The sequence below is a fragment of the Natator depressus genome, chromosome 23 (genome assembly GCF_965152275.1).
Source record: "Natator depressus isolate rNatDep1 chromosome 23, rNatDep2.hap1, whole genome shotgun sequence".
NCBI lineage: Eukaryota > Metazoa > Chordata > Testudines > Cheloniidae > Natator > Natator depressus.
Window position 1 is genome coordinate 3,834,437 of NC_134256.1, and position 23,744 is coordinate 3,858,180.

The 23,744-nt window shown below is 54.9% G+C and overlaps 2 protein-coding genes across 5 annotated transcripts in view; both read left to right on the forward strand.

The window, feature by feature from the left end:
- The first annotated feature begins 4,396 nt into the window (after positions 1 to 4,396).
- Positions 4,397 to 20,707, forward strand: LOC141976625 (interleukin-15-like). 3 transcript variants are annotated; one of them, XM_074937697.1, is made up of 6 exons: positions 4,397 to 4,772; positions 6,394 to 6,506; positions 10,330 to 10,575; positions 11,506 to 11,550; positions 13,197 to 13,563; positions 18,522 to 20,707. In XM_074937697.1, the coding sequence occupies exons 3-5, from the start codon at positions 10,459 to 10,461 to the stop codon at positions 13,464 to 13,466; spliced, it is 432 nt and encodes a 143-aa protein (XP_074793798.1). In that variant the 5' UTR covers positions 4,397 to 4,772; positions 6,394 to 6,506; positions 10,330 to 10,458; the 3' UTR covers positions 13,467 to 13,563; positions 18,522 to 20,707. The 3 variants fall into 3 exon arrangements, with proteins under 3 accessions (XP_074793798.1, XP_074793800.1, XP_074793799.1); XM_074937699.1 differs by having other exon boundaries at positions 4,401 to 4,772; positions 13,200 to 13,563; positions 18,522 to 20,706; XM_074937698.1 differs by lacking the exon at positions 4,397 to 4,772 and having other exon boundaries at positions 5,768 to 6,506; positions 10,338 to 10,575.
- A 510-nt stretch (positions 20,708 to 21,217) lies between these two features.
- The window catches only part of SUPT5H (SPT5 homolog, DSIF elongation factor subunit), a 31,616-nt gene continuing 29,089 nt past the window's right edge, over positions 21,218 to 23,744 (forward strand). The window contains exon 1 of one of the 2 annotated variants that reach the window (XM_074937694.1): positions 21,218 to 21,414. In XM_074937694.1, coding sequence (XP_074793795.1) covers positions 21,335 to 21,414 — 80 coding nt within the window. In that variant the 5' untranslated portion in view covers positions 21,218 to 21,334. Of the gene's footprint in view, positions 21,415 to 22,154; positions 22,244 to 23,744 lie in introns of those variants that run through there. The other variant, XM_074937695.1, reaches the window with a different exon arrangement.

The window sequence follows — 23,744 nt, forward strand, 5'->3', positions numbered from 1 at the left end:
GCGCTCCTTGCAGTTTGCCTCATCCCTGGTTTTGCAAGTTGCGAGGGAAAATACGTCCACTCAGGGGCCTGAAGGCTGGGAACGGGCTGCGTCACTTCCCTGCATCACAAGAGAGCGTGCACGCTGGCCGAGTGGCTGGAAGCTCCCTTGGACTCTCACCAAGGTTTTACAGGGAGGTTGCAGGGGAGCCAGAAAAGGGATGCAGGATTCCCATATCCTAGGGTCATGCCTTAACCTAACCTCTAGAGGGTGCCGGAAGGAAGGGGGGGGGAAGGGTAGAGCATGGCTCCAGCCCATAATACTCTGGGCAACCTAGTTAACCCTATCACGACCGCTTTGCTACAGTGTAAGCGCATTTATACTGAAGTAGCTGGGTCCACGCTGGTCCACTTGAATTGGCTTGGGATCGCTAAAGCAGGCCGCCTTTCTCTACGGACCAGGCCTGAGACAGACAGAAGAGGGCACAGATCCAGTCTTGTCTATTCCTGGGCAGGTCGCCTTTCAGCGCTCCCTCTGGTCTGCACCAGGGCCTTTCTTTCTTTCTTTCTTTCTGCTGCTGTCTTGCGGACCTGGGTTCTCCATGGCCCCCAAACAGCAGCTTTCTCAACAGCCGTCGCAGGGATCGCAAAAAAAGTTGAGGGCTGAAGCATTCAGCGTGTCGGGACGCTCCGTGCTGAGCTCCCAAATCTTCCAAAAGGGGCTGCTGATTTTGAATGACTGGGGGCACGGCCCAGGACTCCTGGGTTCCAGTCCCAGCTCTGGGAGGGAGTGTGATGCCACGGTTAGAGCCGGGGGACTGGGTGTCAGGACTCCTGGGTTCCAGTCCCAGCTCTGGGAGGGAGTGTGATGTAGTGGTTAGAGTGGGGGAAGCTGCAGGGTGGGGCTTCTGGGTGCTATTTTTGGCTATGGGAGAGGAGTGGTGCCTAGCAGTTAAAGGAGGGGGGAATGGGTGTCAGGAATCCTGGGTTCTGTTCCTGGCTCTGGGAAGAAGGAAGTAATCTAGTGATTAAAGCAGGGGAATTTATAGATTCCAAGGCCAAAAGGGCCCATTGTGATCATCTAGTCTGACCTTTATAACACAGGGCAGAGAATGGCCCCAAAACGCTTCCCAGAGCAGAGCAAAACATCCCAGCTTGATTTTAAACGTGCCCGTGACGGAGAATCCACCAGGCTCCAGTGGGTAATTACTCTCACCGCTAACACTGGGCAGCCTGGACTCCTGGGTCCCATGCTAGGTCGGTTAAAGCCAAGGGGAGCTGAGAGTGCTCAAGGCTTCTGAAAATCTAGCCCAGGTTGGGCACCCAAAATGAGTGGCCAGGTTTACTAAACTGTCGGGTGGATTCTAGGCGCCTAGTCCCCTGTGTTAGCCCCGTGACTGCTGTGCCGATGATCCGGGGCTTCTTCCTATACACACCCCTCAGCTGCATAACGCTGCCCACAGTGACATGACACGGTTAAATAAACCCACAGCGCAGATCTTGGTGTACGGATAATTTTTTGCTTTGACGTGAAGGTCATTTTAAAAACAAACAAACCCAATACACTCTTAAAACCAGGCTGCTCGCAGGGGACTGGGGCACTGCCTGCAGCCTGGCCTCCCTGGTGCGGGGAGCTGGCTGGCTTGGGGGCGTTAGGGAATGGGGCACGGGGCCTTTCCCCTCTAGGGGGCACTGGTTCCAACCTGGCCCCCAGGGCAGGGGAGACTGGCTGGCTCAGGAGGTTGAGGAATGGCGCATGGGGCCTTTCCCCTTTAGGGGGTACTGGCTCCGGCCTGGCTGGCTTGGGGAGTGGGACACGGGGCCCTTGCACCTTGATCCCAGCTCCAGTGGGGCAGCGACCAAGAACGTGGCAGCTGCTCGACGCCCCGTGGCGTGGCTCCTGCCGAAGGAGGCGTCTCTGCAAACCGCCACTGCCCTGGGACTGGCTGCCCCGTGGCCCTGAAAGCGGCATGGTCCCCCCAGGATGGAGGGAGGAGGTGTCATGGGAAGGGGGGATCATATTGCAGCTCTTCTGTCACCTACCATGTGGCTCTCTGCCCCCCTCTAGTGACCGGACTCTGCCATACCCTTCAGGTTGCTGGCGGTGCCTCTGGCTCTACCTGCCTGGAGGTCAAAGGTTCAATCCCCAGTGCTGGGAATTCACCCCCCACCCCCCGGCCCATCGGGTTGCATGGGGATAAGCAGACATCCAACTACCACCCTCAACAACCATCAGGTGGCAAACCTGTGATTCCCCCTTGACTTGTTCTACGGAGCGTATAGCGTGGGGAAAGTGCCCTCTGGATGGTGGCTGGGCGAGGGGGGTGAAAGGCACCTGCTCCTGGGTTCCCGGCCCAGCTCCGCGAGGGTTAGCTGTTTGAATGGGCTTGTGTCACCCCGGGGTGCATGGGGCAGGTCCCCTGCTGTGCCAATCCCCCCATGAGGTGCGTTGATACAGTCCCCTAACTACGGCGCTGTCAGGTCTGGAGGTCCCCGGTTCGGTTCCCGGTGCCGCAGCCGTCACGCTGGGCTATCACTGTTCATCCAGGCACCTCCTCGGCCGCTGAGCAAAAGACTCTTGTGCTCTCCTGCTGCAGCCCCAGTTGGTGCCGTTTGTCGGGCTGTTGCTTTGGGACTGTTGCCATTATTTGGTATGAGGTGGCCTGCCTAGGAGCCTGAGTCGTGGCCCAGGCCCCATTGTGCCAGGTGCTGTACATTTGTACTGCTATTAGGTGTATTAGGGTAGCATCTAGGCACAGACCAGGCCCCCATTGTGCCAGGTGCTGTACATTTGTATTGCTATTAGGTGTATTAGGGTAGCATCTAGGCACAGACCAGGATACTGTTGTGCTAGGCGCTGTACATTTTTATTGCTGTTAGGTGTATTACAGGGCAGACACAGAACCGAGCTGGTCCCTGCCCCAAGCTGCGAGCGTGGCACTCCCCCCCCGGGGAGCCAAGTCTGCCGTGGCTGCTGAGCCTGGCCTCTCGTGCGGCTGTCGCCTGTCTGGTGAAGAGGCAGCAGGATGGCAGCTGGAGGAGCTCGCCCACCGACACTGGCCACAGCTGCACATAGATCGGTGTAACTTACATTGATCGGGGGAGCCGTGTTAGTCTGTATCCACAAAAACGACGAGGAGTCCGGTGGCACCTTAAAGATGAACAGATTTATTTGGGCATAAGCTTTCATGGGTCAAAAACCCCACTTCTTCAGATACAAGCATAAATAGATATATATTTATATGTATATAAATATATAGATTTGTAAGGTAACTCCCTTCTCTTCGTGTGCCAATATATATTTATGCCTGTGTCTGTAATTTTCATTCCATGCATCTGAAGAAGTGGGTTTTTTACCCACGAAAGCTTATGCCCAAATCAATAGGTTTCTCGTTAAGGTGCCACCAGACTCCTCATTACTGTTGCTCAGGGGTGTGGATTATTCAGCAACGTAAGTCATTCCGAAGTAAGCGCTAGTGTAGACGGGGCCTTCGTGTCTGGCTGTACTGCATCGTAAACCCTGCGCCTGGGGACTCGGTGGGTCTCCTGAGCAGCCACCTGCCCTGTCAACCTGGGCTTACAATTGCTGGACCCGGGTCTCCCAGCCGTGCTCACGCGTCCGCGAGCTGCTGACTTGGGGCTGCGGCTTGAGCTGCAGCCATACTGCAAAAGGATGGGGTTTGGACCCGAGTCTCCGAAGGCCCTAGGAGGACCCTGCTCCTGAAGTGCTCGATGATCGCAGCCAGGCTGATCTGTGTGTGGACGGGGGGGAGCTTGGGCTCAAACCTGAGGCCAGAGGTACAGAGCAGTGTAGACGTACATGGCGTTTGTGCCACACCCTATGTAAAGGGGATCTGATCTCAGCTGGGACGTCTAGCTGCTACCGTAATACACCTAATAGATGGTAGCAGTAATACCATATCAAGCCTCAAGGCTTCTAAGCAGGGAAGGAGTCTGCTACCAGACGGGACGGGACGGGATGTGGGGGGGTTTGACCATGGCTCCTGCCCTCCCTGGAACAACAGCCCTGGAACTACGTGGAAGCAAGACGGAGCAGGGAGCCGTGCGTGTCTAGGGGCTGATGGGAGTCAGCGAGGTATCCCTGAGAGAGGGGAAAAGTGCAGGAGGTGAGCCCTGAGCAAGGAGCAGGGGAGCCGGGCATCAGGACTCCTGGGTTCTACTCCTGCTTCTGGGGAGGGCAGCGTGGTTGAGTAGTTGGGGGCTTGGTGTCAGGACTCCTCCGTTCCGTCTTCGGCCCTAGGGGGAAGAGTGTTTCATGGAGGTTGGAATTTGGGAGCCAGGACTCCTGGGTTTCTTTCCCAGCTGTGCCATTGCCGTTCTGGACAAGTCTCTCCCCCTGCCCTCTTGCCGTGCCTCAGTTTCCCCACTGGGAGAATGACACCTTGCCTGGGAACCGACGGTGCCAAGCGTACTAATTTCTCCGGTTTGCCAAACTACAAGCCCTCTCCCCTCCCCCGGGGGAAGCGGAACCACAGTGCCTGGAATGCAGCCGCTCCTCCATCCGGCCTCCCGCGCGCCTCCTTGGACTTTGTAGGGCGGGCTGCGCGCTCTGGCAGCCCTTCCTGTACAAGCTCAGCAGGACGGGTCAGACGGGCAAGTCTCGGCCTCTCCTTGCCCCTTGTGCTGAGCGGGAGGGGCATGTGAATGCGTGGCCCCCTCCCCCGCCCCAAGCTTAGCTCCAAGACGCTGCTCTGCCCTGTGGACCAGAGAGCAGAAGGAAGAAGCAGACCCAAGGCGGAGCAGGGAGCCGTGTGCATGTCCCAGGGGGACGGTGTAAGTGCTTTTCACTCGGCTATGCCCATGCCCCAGCCACTAGACCAGCCCTTCCTGCTCCGGCCCTGTCACGCTTCCCACCTGCCCAGCAGGGCCCCTTCCGCTGAGTTCTCCTGCCTAACAGCTGGGGGCAAGGGAGATCCCTGGCCGTGTAGCCCATTGGGCTGATCCACCGGGGGATTTCATAGCCTGGGACCTGGGGGATGGGGCGGATTCAGCCCTTTAGCTCAAGCTTCAGTCCCTGTTGCCTATTGCAGCAACATAGCAAGGAAAAGGGATTTTAAGGGCTTCCAGCCGAGGGAACCTGTGCGTGCTAGGTAGCCCTGCTCTGCGGGCCTTTCCCTTCCCATGCAGGCAGGGGTAGGGGAAGGAGCCGAACAAAGCCTGCTGGATCTGCCGTTCCCCTCCCTGCTCCATGGCTGGGAGGCGTGGTCAGGTCACCAAACAGCTGTCGAAGAACTGATTTTCCCCCTGGGCTGTGAAGGCCGGGAGTTGAGCCTCTTCTTTCTGTTGCTGGGTTGTCCATCGGTGTGAGCCCGTCTTGGGTAGGTGCCTGTTCGCTCCAGCGTGGCCAGAGCTAATTAACAATGCTCTCTTTGCATTTCTGTAGCACTTTTTGTCACTCTGCTTTGCAAACTAGGCACAGAAGATTCACTGCATCCAGCACTGAGATGCAGCCACCTCTGGGGTGGGGCACAGCAGGGATCCCTCACCTGGTGCTGAGATGCACCCACTTCTGGGGCACAGCACCGATACTGCTAGTACAAGGATCATGCATGAAATGTAGCTGCCTCTGAGGTGAGGTGTAACTGTTTGTCCAGGGGTCACTCTTCCCACACTGATATGCAGCCACCTCTGGGGAAGAGCAGAGCAGGTGTTTATACAAGGATTGCTCCCCCAGCACTGAAATGCAGCCATGTCCGGAGTGCGGGACAGCAGCTGTTTATATAGGAATCACTCACCCAGCGCTGAAATGCAGCCGTGTCTGGGGTGGGGCATGGTAGCTATTTTTAGAGACACCCTCCGCTGAAATGCAGCCACTATGGGATGGGACGACAGTTGTTTATACAGTGATCACTCGCCCAGCACTGAAATGCAACCACCTCTGGAGTGGGGCACAGCAGCTGTTTATATAGGAATCACTTGTCCAGCACTGAAATACAGCCACCTCTGCAGTAAGGTGGGGCAGCTTTTTATAAAGGACTCCTCCGCCTAGTTCTGAAATGCAGCCGTCTCTGGGATGGAGCGCAGGAACTGTTAATACTGGGATCCCATAGGCAGTGCTAAGGCACAGCTAACCCTGGGCCAGAGGGCTGCAGACAGACAGCATACGGGGAAGAGAAATTAGCCAAAGCACAGGCTGGGAGAAGGGACCGTTATTATTAGGCAAAGCACCTTGTGTCGCGTGACTCAGCACCGCTGGACTAGCGTGGGGTGAATCTGGATTCCAGTGAAACCCCGTTGCCACAGGTAACAATATTTGTCCGGTGTATGCCTGGCCATAGGGGGCAGGTTAGCAGGGCCTGCTGTGACATGAGGGACGACATGGCTTTGTTCATTGTTTGCTTTCATGTGTCACATTCCTCTGGCTCCTTTCACCCATGGCGCCATCTGTGACCAGTTATTGACCGAGCCCTACAACCCCCCACCCCTGCCGGCACCGTGACACAGGTGGAACAGAACCCAGGAGTCCTGACAGCCGGTGTCCCACCCACTATTAGATCACACCATTCGGTGAGTTGTAAGAGTTTCTGGATGGGGGGCTCGATAGATTAGATAGATAGAGGGGGGTGTCTGAGGATGGAGTGGACAGAAATAGAAAAAGCCAGAGTGGGTGGGCGGGGGTGTATATGGATGGATGGATGGATGGATGGATGGATAGGTGTGCATGAGGGTAGATGGGTAGATAGAGGAGTGGTGAGATGGAAGGAAATGGTGGGGGGGTAGATGGATAGAGGGGTGTGTACAGGGATAGAGGGGTGTGTGAAGTGCATGAATACATAGAGGGGCTGGATAGTGATGGCTGGATAGAGATAGAAATGGGAGTGCGTATGGGGATGGAAGAGTAGATAGGTGCATCTGGGACTAGAGGGGTGTGTACAGGGATAGACAGAGAGGTGTGGGGGTGGATGGATAGATAAGGGGTGTGTAGGGGAATGCATAGAAAGACAGGTGTGTAGAGTACATGGATAGATGGGGGTGTGGGAATGGACAGAGGGGGTGTATGTGGGTGGGTGAATAGATAGAGGGGTGTGTATGGGGATGGATGGAGTGGTGTGTATAGGGTTGGATTGGATAGACACAGCAGTGTGTATGGGGATGGATGGATGGAGCGGTGTATATGGGGATGGATGGATGGAGCGGTGTATACAGGGATGGATGGTTGGCGCTGTGTGTATGGGGAGGGGTGGATGGATCGGTGTGTACGGGGATGCAGGGACGAAGCAGTGTGTACGGGGATGGAGGGATGGAGCGGTGTGTACGGGGATGGAGGGATGGAGTGGTGTGTATGGGGATGGATGGATGGAGCGGTGTATACAGGGATGGATGGTTGGAGCTGTGTGTATGGGGAGGGGTGGATGGAGCGGTGTGTAGAGGAGGGGTGGATGGAGCAGTGTGTATAGGGATGGATGGATAGATACAGAGTGTATGGAGATGGAGGGAGGGGGGGTGTGGGGTGGATGGATGGAGCAGTGCATGTAGGGATGGGTGGATGGAGTGGTGTGTATGGGGATGGAGGGACGGAGCGGTGTATACGGGGATGGAGGGATGGATCGATGTATACGGGGATGGATGGCTGGAGCAGTGCGTGTAGGGAGGGGTGGGTGGAGCGGCATGTACGGGGATGGAGGGACGGAGCGGTGTATACGGGGATGGAGGGATGGATCGGTGTATACGGGGATGGATGGTTGGCGCTGTGTGTATGGGGAGGGGTGGATGGAGCGGTGTGTATGGGAATGGAGGGACAGAGCGGTGTATACGGGGATGGAGGGATGGATCGGTGTATATGGGGATGGATGGTTGGCGCTGTGTGTATGGGGAGGGGTGGGTGGAGCGGTGTGTACGGGGATGGAGGGACGGAGCGGTGTATACGGGGATGGAGGGATGGATCGGTGTATACGGGGATGGATGGTTGGCGCTGTGTGTATGGGGAGGGGTGGATGGAGCGGTGTGTGTAGGGATGGATGGATAGATACAGCGGTGTGTATGGAGATGGAGGGAGGGGGAATGGGGACAGAGATGCCAGCAGCTTTATAATTAGCCAGTGTCTCGACGTAATCATGTTAGGATCCTCCAGCCTCTGCCGTCCCCACTAATGGCTGCTCTGGCCAGTCGCCCCCTCCTTCCCCGCTCCTCCCCCGCTCATGTTTACATGTCGTCAGCCAGAGCCACAGACACACAATGAGCCACAGCAGAGAGGCTGCCCTGCCAGACCCTGCTCCCCCGCGGGCCCCAGCCTGGCTCTGGTCTCCGACTGAAGGCCCGAGAGCCCATCTGCCCCCTGGCTGACCCCTTCTCGGATTAAGACGGTGCATTGACGGAGGCTGAAGACGCTGGCAACGCCCTCGGGCGCCTTTCCGCACCGGGGCGCTGGCTCGGGTCCCGCGGAGCCTGGCAGCCGGCAGGGGATGCCCCTGGCGCAGGGCTCTGGGGGAAGGAGTCGGTGAGCTCAGCTCCGATCCTGAGGCAGGCTGGTCTAGTGATTAAGGTGTCGCTCTTGCATTCAACAGGCCTGGCTTTGCCATGAGGCCCGGGCAGCTGCGCGGACACGGGGCGTGATTGCTGGTTGACAGAAATCAGAGAATCCGGGAGGTGTCGGGCTGGGTGGGACCTCGAGAGGTCAGCAAGCCCAGCCCCCTGTGCTGAGGCAGGACCGAAGAAACCTAGACCACCCTTGACAAGTGTTTGTCCAACCTGCTCTTTAACATCTCCAGTGACGGGGTCCCCACAGTCTTCCTGGGGAGCCTGTTCCGGAGCTTCACTCCCCGGAGAGTTAGAAACTTTCTCCTAATAGCTCACCTCAATCTCCCTCGCTGCGGATGAAGCCCATTGCTCCTTGTCCAACCTCCAGCGGACATGGAGAACAGCTGACCCCCGTCCTCGTTATAACAGCCCTTAGCTTGTCTGATGACACTTCTCAGGTCCCTGCTCAGCCTCCTTGTCTCAAGACTAAACATGCCGAATTTTTTATAACCTTTCCTCATAGCTCAGGTTTGAATGGATGGATGGATGGAGAGGAGGGTACAGAGATAGATGCGTAGAGGTGGGGATGGATGGATGGAGAGGAGGGTACAGAGATAGATGCGTAGAGGTGAGGATGGATGGAGGGAGAGGAGGGTACAGAGATAGATGCGTAGAGGTGGGGATGGATGGATGGAGAGGAGGTACAGAGATAGATGCGTAGAGGTGGGGATGGATGGATGGAGAGGAGGGTACAGAGATAGATTTGTAGAGGTGGGGATGGCTGGCTGGAGAGAGAGGTATGTATGTGAATGGATGGATGCCATATATATATATAGAGAGAGAGAGAGATGGACGGGTGGGTGGGTGTGTATGGGGAGAGTTGGGGAGGGATGGGTGGATATATAGATTAGACAGAAGTGGTGCATGGAGACAGATGGTGTGTATGGGGATAAATCTGTAGATATATGTGTAGGGGGGTAGATAGATAGAGGAGTGTGTATGAGGATAGATAGATAGATTAGATAGAGGAGGTGTATAGGGATAGACAGACAGGTAGATAGATGTGTATGGGGATAGAAATGGATAGATGGGGGGGTGTATAAGGATAAAGAGAGACCAATGAATGGATGGATGGAGAGAGAGAGAGAGAGAGAGAGAGAGAGAGAGAGAGAGAGAGAGAGGTGTATACTGATAGAGATAAGTGGGGATGGGGATGGATGGATGAAGGGGTTGGGAGGGATGGGGAGGGATGCAGGGGTGGCAAGAGATGAGGATGGATGAATGAAGAGATGGGGATGGATAGAGGGATGGGGATGGATGCAGGGGTGGGGATGGATGGATGGAGATGAATGAAGGGATGGGGTGGATAGAGAGGTGGGGAGGGGTGGGGATGGATGGGGATAAATGAAGGGGTGGCGAGGGATGGGGATGGATGGATGAAGGGATGGGGATGGATGCAGGGGTGGCGAGGGATGGGGATGGATGGATGAAGGGATGGGGATGGATGCAGGGGTGGCGAGGGATGGGGATGGATGGATGAAGGAATGGGGATGGATGCAGGGGTGGCGAGGGATGGGGATGGATGCAGGGGTGGCGAGGGATGGATAGAGGGGAGGGGATGGAAGAAGGGGTGGTGGGGGATGGGGATGGATAGAGGGGTCTCTGGCAGAGTTGTGACATTGTCCCACAGTGACTCTTGTTGACGGGAATTCCACTGCTGACCCCCCGCCCCACCCCCTCTAGCAGGGTCTGTCTCCTTGTCGTTTCACCCTGGGCCCTGACAGCCATAGGGTCCCTAGTGCTGATGGAAGCACACCAGGGAGGGGGGCTCCACACGGTCCCTGAGACAGCCAGGCCATGCCCCCATTGCTAGCTTTGCAGAGGACCCCAGGACCTCACCCGGCTCTCGAGGGCTCTCCAGCTGCGGCTGCATCTCGGCCTCTGAAGGCTCTGGAGCGGTGGACGTGAACATGGCCCTTAGCAGGCCAGGCTGCCTCCCGGCATGACGGGACTCCACGTGCTCCTATTGGTCTCTTTGCTGACGAGCGGCTCAGTGCGCGGGAGACGGGTCTGTGGAAAGGAGGCCATCAGGGTCCTGCAGAACGTCACCAAGTTGCTGGTGAGCAGTGCAGGGGGGGATACGAGACGGGATGGAGCTCTCCCACCCCCATGCCATAGGTGAAGGGCCTGGGTAGCCCAAGAGGGCCCCCCGTGGGCAGCTGGAGTCTCGGAGCCGTATTGTTATCTCCTGCCCCAGGCTCCTCGCTCAGTAGAGAGAGAGGCCCAGGCGTGGGAAGGGAGTGGACGCAGCCGAGACACATTGGCAGCCGGGAGCAAGGTACCACATTGCTGCCAGGGGCTGTACCCGCCTTGCGGCCCACCCCCATGGCATCCCATCAGCATGGCACCTCACCCTCCATGAATCCCTCATTGCATTCCTCTGCCCCTGTATCCCTCCTCCCAGAGCTGAGAATAGAACCCAGGAGTCCTGGATCCGCAGCCCCTGCTTTAACCACTAGACCCCGCTCTGCTCCCAGAGCTGAGGATAGACCCCAGGATTCCTGGCTCCCAGCCCCCCTGCTCTCCAGTTTTAGTATACCCGCTTTCCCAGGTTTGGTGTGAGCTCTCCTTTCAACCTTGGATGCGTCACGTCCCTGCTCAGTGCCTCAGTTTCCCCATCTGTAAAACAGGGATCATGATCCTGCCCTGCCACTGGCTGGGCAGTGTTTTAACAGGCTCATTTAATTGTGCCCTGTAAAAGGCCCTGAGACTCTGAAATGTCAGGGGACCGAGAAGTGCAAAGTGTCGGGCAGATTCCTCCGTACAGGGCGCAGTCTCAGTTAGCCATATCTGTATAATGGGCCCACGATCGCTCAGAGGAGATTTAAACAGAAGGCCGGGGGAGCTGGCTTGTCTGCAGGGGGAAATTGACCGGAACAGCTATTGTGGAATAGGAACAGCTGCATGGAGGATCTATTCCGGAATCTACTTCCCCCTGCTGCCTTACGCGGGGCCTGTCCCCCTAACCCGTGGTGCTGCTCTCTTCCAGGGAGACGCCACCGATGGGATTCTCTACACCCCGGAAGACATCACAGTACGTACCCTCTGCCGCCCAGGCTCCAGCGGTCCCCTTGAAACCCTCCATGCACTGGGTCCAACCCAGCCCGGGGTAGCGCTGTTGAAGTGGGTGAATTTCTGGCAGTAAGTGTGGCTCGGCGGTATGGGGAATGCCGTTCATGGGTTAGGATACAGGCCCCAGGTCGCGGCGCAATGGGATATGCGGCCTTTCTGCTCTAAGGCCCTGATTCTGATCTGTCCCCTCACAGCAGGGACTCGATGGCTTGACAGTGGCGGCATTGGTCACTCCTGCTACCACCTTGCACCAGCTGAGGCTCTTGGATGGTTTTATAAAGTGTGGGTGGGTTGGATTGGGGGGCACCCAGAGGCCCCGCTGTGCCAGGTGCACACCCAGACTCAGAGGAGGGATGGCCCAGGGGCTCCGGCCCTTGCCCAGGATTCAGGAAACCTGGGTTCAATTTCCAGCTCTGACGAAAGTCATTTACCCGCCTCGTGCCTCAGTTTCCCCACCTGTAAAATGGGGATGACAGTGGCACTGTTCAGGGGAACTGCCCCTGTATTCCCAGTCCACCAAGGGCACCCGCTTCGGGCTCTTCAGCTATCACCTCTCTTGGCCAGAGACCTGTGTCTCTCTCCCTCCTGACGGGTTCTTCCACTCTGCACAGGTCCCTGCTTACACTGTGAGGTCCCCAGCAAGAGAGACTCAACTTTTCCCTCAGAGGCGAGGGAACAATGTAATTGCCTATAAGTTAAAGGTACAGGCACGGCCCAGATTTTCTAAGCAAGCCCATTTACTCTTCGGGCCGAAGCATCCCAGAGAAAACATTGAAACGATCAAAGTTCCGGATGTGGGTGCTAACGAGCTTAGCAGAGATCCCCCAGCTCCAGCAAGCGCTCTGGCTCCGGGCTCAGCCCTTCACACCCCACCAAGTGGTTTTACCAGTTCATAACCGCCTTGGTTCAGAACAAACTCTCTGTAGATCCGTGAGTTCCTCCTTTATATATAGGTTGGGCCTCTGAGCTTGTCCTGGCGTAACAGGTGATCAGCAGACAAAGGTCCCCTCCTCACAGGGAAGCTTCAAAAGGCTGAATTCTTACATAACTGGAGAGGGTACATCTTGCATAGGAAATCTAGGGATTTCCTGGGAAACGCACTCATTTTTTGAGGGGCTCGGTCACTATAGGCACATAAATACCCTAGATGGATATAATCCCTGCCCCCAAAGAGCTTATGATCTACACAGACAAAGGGTTGGAGGGGAAACTGAGGCACAGACTGGCCCAAGGTCACCCAGCAGGCCAGGGACAGAGCTGGGACTAGAACCCAGGTGTCTGAGTCCAGAATTCTAGCCAAGGAAGGTTCGTGGCTTCACAGGAAGAGGTGGCGGTCAAGGCCCAGCCGATGAGATTTTGGGGGCCCAGCCGGAGGACGGTTTGAGCCAGCAAGGCCCACAGCTCTGGGCTCCGGCTAGAGCCTGGGATCTAGCAGGGTTCAGACATTTAAGGAAGTTGATGGGACGGGGTCAGGCGCTGCTTCGTTGTCACCGGTTCCTGGGGTGGCGAGCCCTGCTCTCCCGCGGCTGGGGTCAATGGGAAGGGCCCTCTGGGCCCCTGAAACCGATCCATTTCCCCTCCCCCTCCCACATTCTGCTGCTGCCCCAGCAGGTGTGCATGGCGGAGAACCTGAACTGCTTCCACACCGAGCTGCGGGTGATCCAGTGGGAGCACAGGGAGCACACGGAGAGCCTCTCCTTGCTGATCAGGCACCTGAGCCAGCTGGAGAAGCTCAGGACCTGCAAGACCGACCGGCAGTGCCACCCCTGCGAGGGTCACCAGGAGCAGCCCATGCCTCAATTCCTGAGCAAGCTCCTGGAGCAGCTGCAGTGGGACTGCTGGGTTCAGGGGAGCAACATGCATTCCTGTCCATCCTGACCCGGGTGAGAGCAGCCACGCTGCCCACTGGCTGCTGGGACCCAGTGGGACCTGAGTGGTGTCCCTGCCTGTTTCCAGCCTAACGCCTCGGGCGCAGGTGAGGGATTGCAGCATTCGCCCGTGCGTCAGGGCGGTACTGGTGCTGCGAGGAGCGGGGCGGGGACTCAGTAGGGGGCGCTCTCCCCTGGCAGTCAGGCCTGACCCCAATGCCCCCGTGTGGTGCTGGGGGAGCTGTGCTGCAGGGAGAAGGGGGGGCCAGTAGGGGGCACTCTCCCCTGGCAGTCAGGCCTGACCCCAATGCCCCAGTGCAGCACTAGGGGGCGCTGTGCTGCAGGGAGAAGTGGGGCCAGTAGGGGGCACTCTCCCCTGGCAGTCAGGCCTGACCCCAATGCCCCAGTGCAGCACTAGGGGGCGCTGTGCTGCAGGGAGAAGCGAGGCCAGTAGGGGGCGCTGTCCCCTGGCAATCAGGCCTGACCCCAATGCCCCAGTGCAGCGCTAGGGGGCTGCAGGGAGCACTGCAAGTGATTCATGAGGAGGGACAAATTTAGAAATGGGTTTTCTGGGACCATTCTGGGTTAACTAAGGATGCAGCACCTATTGCACTCTGGGCCCTATTTTTTCATCCTCTTGTAATGTTATTTTTAAAAAATACAGATTGTCTGAAGAATCCCAAGGATTTATCTCAGGCCAGAGGGTCATTTCCCTGGAAAAGCCGAAGGAAATTGGTCAAGCTATTTTGAGTTCTAGGATAGTAAAGGGGAAGAAAAGGATATGAGCCGGGATCAACCAGATGTTTAAAGTCCGAGCGGTGCCGATTCACACCGGCAGGCCCTGTGTCGCTGGCTTTGCCGTCCCCTGCTTGGTATCAGGCATGGAGGCGGCTAACGCAAACAAATACATCTTTATACAAGCCTGCAGCTCACCTGCTTCCAACCAGTTCACTTCCTGGGGTGTTTCACTGCCAGGTCTCTTAAAGGTACAATCCCTGACACCAGGCTGCACAAAAAGTCTTTTGTCTGGCTTAAGTTAAAAAGTTGTTTGAGGATCTGAGTTCAAACTCCTCATGCATTCAGTTATTCCGCACTTCTAGTGCAAAGGGTACCTGGGGGCAAAATCGGTGTCGGTGGCTGCTGGTTTTTTTTAATGGTTAGCACAAGTTTCAGTGCAGCTTCAGTAATTAACAGAATCAGTGTCAAAAGCTTTGTAGAATCCAGCGCCCCAGGTGATGGGGCAGCCAGTAAGTTTTAGAGAGGCTGGAGAAATAACTGGGTACATGTGGTCGTGTGCAGCGCTGGTTGCCTCATGTCGAAAAGGTTATCGCAGAATTACAGGGTGTGCAGAGAAGGGTGACGAGAATGATCGAGGGCCTGGAAAAACTCTCCAATAACGAGAAGGAAGAGATTGGGCTGGTTACTGTAGAAAGATGAGTAAAAGGGCAGGGAGATGATAAATCTGTAATGTAGAGACTGGGAAAAAGACAGTTGTTTGGAGCTTCTTTTCCTCCTGTCTTGTAATACAAGGGCAGGGGACACTGAATGAAGTTAAAGGTGGGAAATTCAAACCCGACAAAACCCACAATGCAAAATTAGTCTGGGGAACTCCCTGCCACATGATTTTGTTCAGGCTGGGAACTGAGGAAGATTCAAAAAGAGACTGAATATTTATGTGGATAACAAGAATACCCAGAGTTAGAGGCGTTCATGCTAACAAAAATATTGGCAGGGATATTGAACCTCCAGCTTCTGGGGGTTTAAGTCAATTTCTAACTGTTTAGTCTCATCCTACTCTCTAATGTGGGGTGCTGACTCTCCCATACCTGCTACTGTAGGGTTCTTACACCTGCCTCGGAACCATCTGGTGCTGGGAAGTGTCAGAGCCAGGATACTGGGCCAAATGGCCCTCAGGTCTGATCCAGTCTTGCTGTTCCTATGTCAGGTGATTGTGCATTAACCAAACTATAGGGTCTGAACACCCCCATAAATGTGAAGCCTCATGACACCGCTAGAAGGTAGGTGGGATTATCCCCATTTTACAGATGGGGAAGCTGAGGCACACAAGTATTCCCTGCCATGCCGGCATGCCACCAGTCTGGCATCTGGGTTGTTGAGGCAAGCTCGGCTCTGAGCGTTTCGCTAACCCTGAAGGAATGTCAGACGCAGAATGAAACAGATCAAAGGTTAATAGAAAACTATCCCTGGTTCATTCCCTCCCCTGCGTTCCTTGGGGTTTGTTTGCTTTGGCTGGCGGAGTTGAACGCTGCCAGTTGGTATCTTGGGGCCTGTAGGGACAGGTACCTAGCAGATAGGGAAGAAGGTCTGAACAGGGAGGGAGGGGCAGGGCTGTTGCTCCATCCCTGATCCCCAAGGAGTTGAAGGTTTCTGCTAAAAACAATCATAAGGTGACAGTGCTGCCATTTAAGTGGCCAGCGTCAGGCAACCTGGTCAGCACCCCGCTGAGCCAGATCTCCAAGCTATCCCACCTGCAGACTCAGCCAGGCAGCACTGCATCAATTGTTTACCATGTCCGCAGAAGGCAGGACAAGATGCAATGGGCTTAATCTGCAGCAAGGGAAATTTAGGTGAGATATTAGGACAAACTTTCAGAGGAGTGAAGGTCTGGAACAGGAATCCCTGTCGCTGGAGGTTTTTCAGAAGAAGTTGGTCTAGGTTTTCTTAATCTGGCCTCAGCTCAGAGGGCTGGGCTTGATGACCTCTCGAGGGCCCTTTCAGCCCGGCATTTCTATGATTCTATCAGGATCACATTCAGAAGGAGTTTTCGCAACCATTAGCTTCTCTCCCCCCACCCCATCTTCACCCCCATGAGTCCCCCGTATCTTCCCTCTGCCTCATAATTCTTAACAGCTTCGTGCCATGTGCATCTGTCCCATCATAAGAACGGCCATACTGGGTCAGACCAATTGTCCATGTAGCCCCAGCTTCCTGTCTTCTGCCAGTGTCAGACGCTTCGGAGGGAATGAACAGAACAGGGCAATTATTGAGTGATCCATCCCCTGGCATCCCGTCCCAGCTTCTGGCAATCAGAGCTTCACGGACACCCAGACCATGGGGTTGCATCCGGGCCATCTTGGCTAATAGCACTGATGGACCTGTCCTCCAATGAGTTCCACAGGTTAACTATGCGCTGGGTGACGAAGTACTTCCTTTTGTTTGATTTAAACATGCTGCCCATTGATTTCATCAGGTGGCTCCTAATTCTTGTGTGATGTGAAGGGGTAAATAACATGTTCCCCAGTCACTTTCTCTGCACCAGGCATGATTTTATCGATCTCTCTCATACCCCCCTCAGGCGTCCCTTTTCTAAGCTGGACAGTCCCAGGCTTTTAAAACTCTCTTTGTAGAGAAGTGGTTCCATCCCCCTCATCATTTTCATTGCCCTTTTCTGCACCTTTTCCAGTTCCAATATCTCTTTTGTGAGATGGGGCGACCAGAACTGCATGCAATATGCAAGGTGTGGGCGTACCATGTGTAACACCAAGAGACCCTAGTTGTCGGCAGGCAGGATTGAACCTGGGACCTCGGGAGCTTAATGCATGAGCCTCTACTGCATGAGCTAAAAGCCATATGGCTGTTAAGCAGACTCATTAATCTCTCTCTCTAAGTGGTCTTGGTGCCACAAGATGGGACAGAAACCACATCCAGGAGGTGTGTGGGTTACACATGGATGTATATAGTGGCATTATGTTATATTCTATCTTATTATCTATCCCTTTCCTAATGGTTCCTAACATTGTTAGCTTTTTTGACTGTCCTGCACACTGAGTGGATGTTTTCAGAGACCATATCACAATGACTCCAAGATCATTTTCTTGAGGGCTAACAGCTAATTTAGACCCCATCATTTTGTACGAATGGTTGGGATTTTGTTTTCCAATGTGCATGACTTTGCATTTATCAACACTGAATTGCACCTGCCATTTTTTTGCCTAGTCACCCAGTTTTGTGAGACCCTTTTGTAGCTCTCTTTGGGCTTAACTATCTTGAGTTATTTTGTATCATCTGCACATTTTGCCACTTCACAGTTTACCCCCTTTTCCAGATCATTTATGAATATGTTGAACAGCACTGGGCCCAGGACAGATCCTTGGGGGACCCCGCTATTTACCTCTCGCTACTGTGAAAACTGACGGTTTATTCCCACGCTTTGTTTCCTGTCTTTTAACCAGTTACTGACCCACAAGAGGACCTTCCCTCTTATCCCATGCTCAAAAGCCTTTGGTGAGGGACCTTGTCAAAGGCTTTGTGAAAGTCCAAGTACATTATATCCACTGGATCACCTCGTCCACATGCTTGTTGACCCCCTCAAAGAATTCTAATAGATCGGTGAAGCATGATTTCCCTTTTCAAAAGCCATGTTGACTTTTCCCCAATATAACGTGTTCATCTATGCGTCTGATAATTCTGTTCTTTACTCTAGTTTCACCCAATTTGCCTGGTACTGAAGTTAGGCTCACTGGCCCGTAATGGCCAGGATCGCCTCTGGAGCCTTTTTAAAAAATTGGCATCACATTTAGCTACTCTCCAGTCATCTGGTACAGAGGCTGATTTCAGTGATAGGTTACATACCACAGTTATTGGTTCTGCAATTTTATACTTCAGTTCCTTCCTTCCATCCCTGGTGGAATAAGAGATGTCCAGCCTGGACTCCCCCCCATCCCCAACAACATAGATTCCTCTGGGCCTTATATCGTTGGAGAGGTAGATAAAACCCTATATGGGGTGGGGGAGCAGAGAGTGGGCATTTACTCCTCATGGAAGAAATTCTCTAACAGTTCATTCCAGAGACACTATTTTTCTCTTTCAGACCAACCACACTGATGAGCAGCTGCCTCATCTGTGCCTCCATCCATCCCTGAATGGATGAGTCTCTGTGCCTGTGCCCTCAAGCGGTTAAGATTTTTATTCCATGGAGGCAGTGCAATATGCAGCTGGGGAATCACAGCTCTCTAGTGGCAGCGATTTGGCTGCTTTTGATTTTTAAGGACAATTAGCCTTTATTCCAGGACCTGACCTAAGTTGCCTTTGGTTGTTTTTCCAGATGACAAGTGGACTGAATGACACGAAGGAAGGAATGTGCCACCAGAGTTTGCCTGCTGCCTTGTAGCCCAGTGGGTACTGAGAGGCGGAGAAGCCAAGACAGTGGATCCTTACAATTTTCCCAGAGGGTGTGAGAGGTGCTGCAAAGAGGAGACCTCTGCCAAGGCGATGACTAGAAAGCCAGGGGATGGCACCACGTCAGGGATGATGGCTGACAAGTGACCAGGGTTCACTGAATTCAGCTGGATCATTAGCTTTTCAGCAGTTAGCCAGGTACTGACAGAGGGCACGACATGAATGCTGATCCAATGCCCCCCAGGTGGACCTCTGCACCTACACGACACGCTTGGATCCAAGCTCCTGCCTTTTTTGAAACGGGATGCTAAATTAGATTATGCTGTTCAGCGAAAAGGTGGCAGTGTGTGTAAAATTCCTTATTTAAATGAACCTCAGCCACACCTGCCAGAGCACTAAAGGATAAAATCTGAACCGGTGAAACAGCAATACCTAGAGAAACTTTACAAACTGGAAAACCTGAAACTAGCTTAGGCCATGTCTACACTTACAAGCTTACAGTGGCACAGCTGCACTGATAAATCTGTTCTGCTTTAAAAGCACTTGTAGAACCGCGTTATGCCAACGGGAGAGAGCTCTCCCATCGACATAATAAGACCAGCTCAATGAGCAGCGGTAGCTATGTCAGCAGGAGAGCGTTTCCTGCCGACATAGCACTGTGCACATGAGCGCTTATGCTGGCAAAACTTATGTCACACCGGCGTGTGTGTTTTTTTCACACCCCTGAGCAACAAAAGTTTTGCTGACATCAGTGCTAGTGAAGACATGGCCTTAGAACCTGTAAACAGACACTTTAGCGTTAAAAGTCATTATCAGAAAAGCCCTGAGGCAAGCAGAGAGAACTCCCAGGCTAAGAGGGACAAATTCCAGCTGATTTACACAAAGTGTGGAAAAAGTCATATCCCAAGAGATGATGCATATCCAGCCAGAGGCGCACAGTGTAATAAATGCAAGAAAGATGGACATTTTGCAATTGTTTGCCACACCAAAGCAGTCAGGGAGTTGACTCATACTACAGACAATCAAGAGCCATTGTTTCTGGGATCTATCACTTGTGATGACACAGAACCTGTCTGAAGAGTGAAACTGAATATTCATGGCAAGATGATTGACTTTAAAGTTGACTCAGGAGCTGATGTCACAGTCATCTCAGAATCGCCTTGAACCCCTTCCACAGCTGAAGTCACCTGACACAGCTCTGATTAGCCCTGGAGGAATTCTGAGCTGCTTGGGCTAGTTCACCACAGAAACAAATTACAAAGACGAAAGCTATGCATTCAGAGTGCATGTGATCAAAGCCCAACAACCTTCTCAGCTGTAGTGTAGCAGCCAGGATGGGCCTAGTGAGGAGGGTGGAAGAACTCAATGAAGAATTTAATGATACTGGACTTTTGAAAGGAGATCCAGTACAAATCTATGTAAGAGACAATGCTGAACCCTACAGTGTACGAACACCTCTACCAGATGTAGTAGAGAGAGAGAGCCTGGAGTACTGGGCCTGGCGTGAGATCTGAGGCCTGAACCAAAGGCCGTGAACCAGAGTACGCCTGGCCTTGGCAAAATAATAACGCACTAGATATTTACATAAATTACATATTAGACAAATACATTTCCGAAGGCTAGTACAGATACATCCCAATCTTGTACAGGATAAGATCATTCGACAGAATAATGAACAGGGATGTTTTATCCAACATATCAGGAACAAGGGGAGGTAACAAACAGATGTCATGAAGCATGTAAGGTGGTACCTAAGTTGTTTATCCCAATTGTTTGGCTCAGTTTATAAATGTCAGGGTTCCTCGCCTTGATCCTTTGCATGGCTTGGGGACAGCAGAGACTCCTGCTGCTGACTGAATCACTCCTTGCCACTGGGCACTCATGTGTTAGTGGACCTCTAACCAAGGAGCCAGGGTGCTAGGACTCTGCCTTGAGAGCAATAAACCTGGCTGAGTGCCTTTGTCAGCAAACTGTGCCGATTGTCTTAATTGAAGTCTGCTGAATTAGCAGGCTCCATGATCGGCTAGTACTGATAATACTGGCGCTCCAAAGACAGAAAGGCTCCTACGGTCCAGTTTGCAGAGCTGAGATTTGCTCCTGGATCCACAAATCAAATTAATGCATTTTCAGAAGAGAGTGTTAGCCTTGGGCTACACTACAAACTTATGTCAGTACAAGTAGGTGGATTTTCCACACCCTTGAGCAACGCTGTTATACTGATCTAACTCCTGCTGTAGACAATACTGCGTCGACGGGAGGGCTTCTCCTGCGGACCGAAGCTACCGCCTCTCCGGGAAGTGGGGCACCCCCGTCGGTGTAGATCAGTGGTTCTCAAAACTGGTTCGCTGTTTGTTCAGGGAAAGCCCCTGGCGGGCCGGGCCAGTTTGTTTACCTGCAGGTTCGGCCGATCGCGCCGCCCACCGGCCGCAGTTCGCCACTCCAGGCCAATGGGGGCTGCGGGAAGGGCGGCCAGCACATCCCTCGGCCCGCGCCGCTTCCCGCAGCCCCCATTGGTCTGGAGCGGCGAACTGCGGCCAGTGGGCGCCGCGATCGGCCGAACCTGCGGACGAGGCAGGAAAACAAACCGGCCCGGCCCGCCAGGGGCTTTCCCTGAACAAGCGGCGGACCGGCTTTGAAAACCACTGGTGTAGATAGCATCTTCGCTGAGCGCGACCGCCGTGCAGCTGCACCGGTTCAGCGCTGGGAGTGCAGCCAAACAAACCCTTATTTTTATTCAGCATGGTGCAAAGTCGCCTTCTGGCAACCAGCCCCGGAGCGGGGACGAAGAGGGGGAATGGCTGCAGTGTCGTTACCGCACGGTAGGTAGGACGATTAAACAGGAGACAGAGGCGTGGACATGGGGGGCGCAGGAGGGTGCGGCTGTGGGGGGGGGCAGCTTAGGGACTAAAGCAGGACAAACCAGGTCGCCCAAAGAAAGCCACGGTCACAAACCGTGCAGCCCTTGTCCCGGGCTGGGTGGGGGGGGTCACAGGGGCCCCAACAGCGCAGCCGACCACAGCACCTTTCTACGCCCCTCCCCCAGCCCTGATCCCCTTCACACCCCAAGCCCTTTCTGCCCCCCCCCCCCGGGCCTGCCCCTTTGATATCCCCTTAAGCCCCCTCTGTGCTCACCCCCCCAGGCCCTGCCCCTTTAATACCCCCCCCAGTTACCTCCTCTGAGCTCCCCAACCCCCTGCTCTGCCCTTTGGGGCCTGCCCCAATTCCCCCGCCCGGGGCCTGCCCCCTGCTCCCCTCTCTGGGCTCCCTCACCCCCCCTGGGGCCTGCCCCTTTAAGACCCCCACCTTTGGACCCCTCCCGGACACCGTACAGCAAGCCTGTGCTCCCCCGTCACGTGACGCCCGCACGCCGGGGAGGAAGGCAGGCCTCGGTTTATCACCCAGCACGTGACGCTCGGCCGCCTTCCCTCACGTGACTGGGCCGCTCTTCCGCCTCCCTCCCCCCCGCCCCTCCCGCGCCACGTGACGCGCTGCCGTTTCCTACGTGACTCCCCGGCCGGCCGCGCGAGGTTTTGGCGGCGGCGCCTGGAGCCGCGCCGGGGCGAGCGGGGCTGCGGAGGCCGGAGCCGGGCCCGGGCCCTGCCGGGAGCGGAGCCGCCGCGGGGAGCAGCCCGAGGAGCCCGCAGGCCGGTGAGGGAGGGCGGTGCCGGGCGCGGGGTGGGCGGGGCCCCCGCTCGCTGCGGCCTAGAGCCCCGGGGCCTGAGCGGGCCGCCGAGCCCGGCCGAGAGCGTCTGAGCCCCGGGGGGGTGTGGGCGGCCCCGGCCCCGGCCCCGGCCCCGGCCCCGGCCGGGCAAGGGGGAGAGTCGGGGTGATTGGTCCTGTCTGCACAGTGACCTCTGACCCCGGCCTCCCTGTGACCTCTGACCCCAGCCCCCACTGACCTGTGATCTCTGACCCCGATTCCCCGTGCTGACCTCTGACCCCAGCCCCCACTGACCTGTGACCTCTGACCCCCGATTCACCGTGCTGACCTCTGACCCGATCCTCCTCTTCTGACCTCAGGCCCCCACCTTTGTGTGCCCTCACTGACATACGACCTGTGACCTAGCTCTTCTCCGACCTGTGACCTCTGACCCCAGGCCACCCTGATTTGTGTGCACTTGCTGACCTGTGACCACTGATTTCACCCTACCCTTACGTGCGCTCTCTGACCTGTGATCTCTGACCTGTGTCCTCCCATCCTGACCGTGACCACGACCACAGCATCCCCACACTGGCATGCGCTCACCGACCTGTGACCTCTGACCCTAGCCCTCCCACCTTGACCTGAAACCTCTGACCCCCCACATACACATGCTGACTTGTGGGCTGTTGCTTCTGACCTAGGCAATTCAGATTTTAATTCCAGCAAGCCCTGACTTTGATCTCTGACCCCAGCCTTCCCCCATGCACCGCCCTTGGTCTTTGACTTGAAAAGACTCAGATGAGTGGGTCCCTCTGACCTGCACTATCTGATCCCAGATCTGGGGGAGCTGGGCTTACTGTTGTGGGAGAGGATTCATATTTTGGGCTTGGGGGATCCCTAATGGTTGCTCTCCAAGTACATGGAGGGAGGCGAGTTTCAGAATTCGGACTTCAGCAACTGGTAATCCTGCTTTTGGGAAGCTGCTGTCCGGGGGGAGCTGGGAAGACTCACTTCCTCACCCAGTGGTCCTCCAGCTCCCATCAGGTTACAGGACATTTGAGGCTGTAATTTGGAATATGGCCTGTTCAAGATTCCCTGAGATCCATAGTTTTAGTCCTTGCCTGGGAGATTTTAAAGTGGTGCTTTCCCCTTCCATGTGCACATCCGGCCTTGGAATTTTAGGGCAGGCAAGTAAGATGATTCCTGGCTATCTTTGGGCCACCTCCTTCGTGTGGCAGGAAATGTGAAACCCCTGCTGTTTGTGCTGGGGTCCATCTGCCATCGCTAGAAAATGTTGTCAAGCAAGGGGTTCTTGGCGCTACTGTGGTCAATCTGCAGGAGGGTCTTGTGTGTGCGTTCAAGTATATTTTGGGTGGTTCTAACTCTTTCTCTAATTGCGTATTCTGGGTTGCGTAGTGAAATAATTCTAACAGAACCATTTAATCCCTTTGCTCATAAATTCTGTAGAATATCTGTCAGGGAAATACAGTCAAATAAAAGAACATA

What these genes read in the sequence shown, in the direction of transcription:
- LOC141976625 (XM_074937697.1), top strand. Translation starts at nt 10,459, where the DNA reads ATGACGGGACTCCACGTGCTCCTATTGGTCTCTTTGCTGACGAGCGGC. An exon ending in AGAACGTCACCAAGTTGCTG is followed by an intron (nt 10,576 to 11,505) that starts GTGAGCAGTGCA and finishes GCTCTCTTCCAG; the next exon opens with GGAGACGCCACCGATGGGAT. An exon ending in ACACCCCGGAAGACATCACA is followed by an intron (nt 11,551 to 13,196) that starts GTACGTACCCTC and finishes CTGCTGCCCCAG; the next exon opens with CAGGTGTGCATGGCGGAGAA.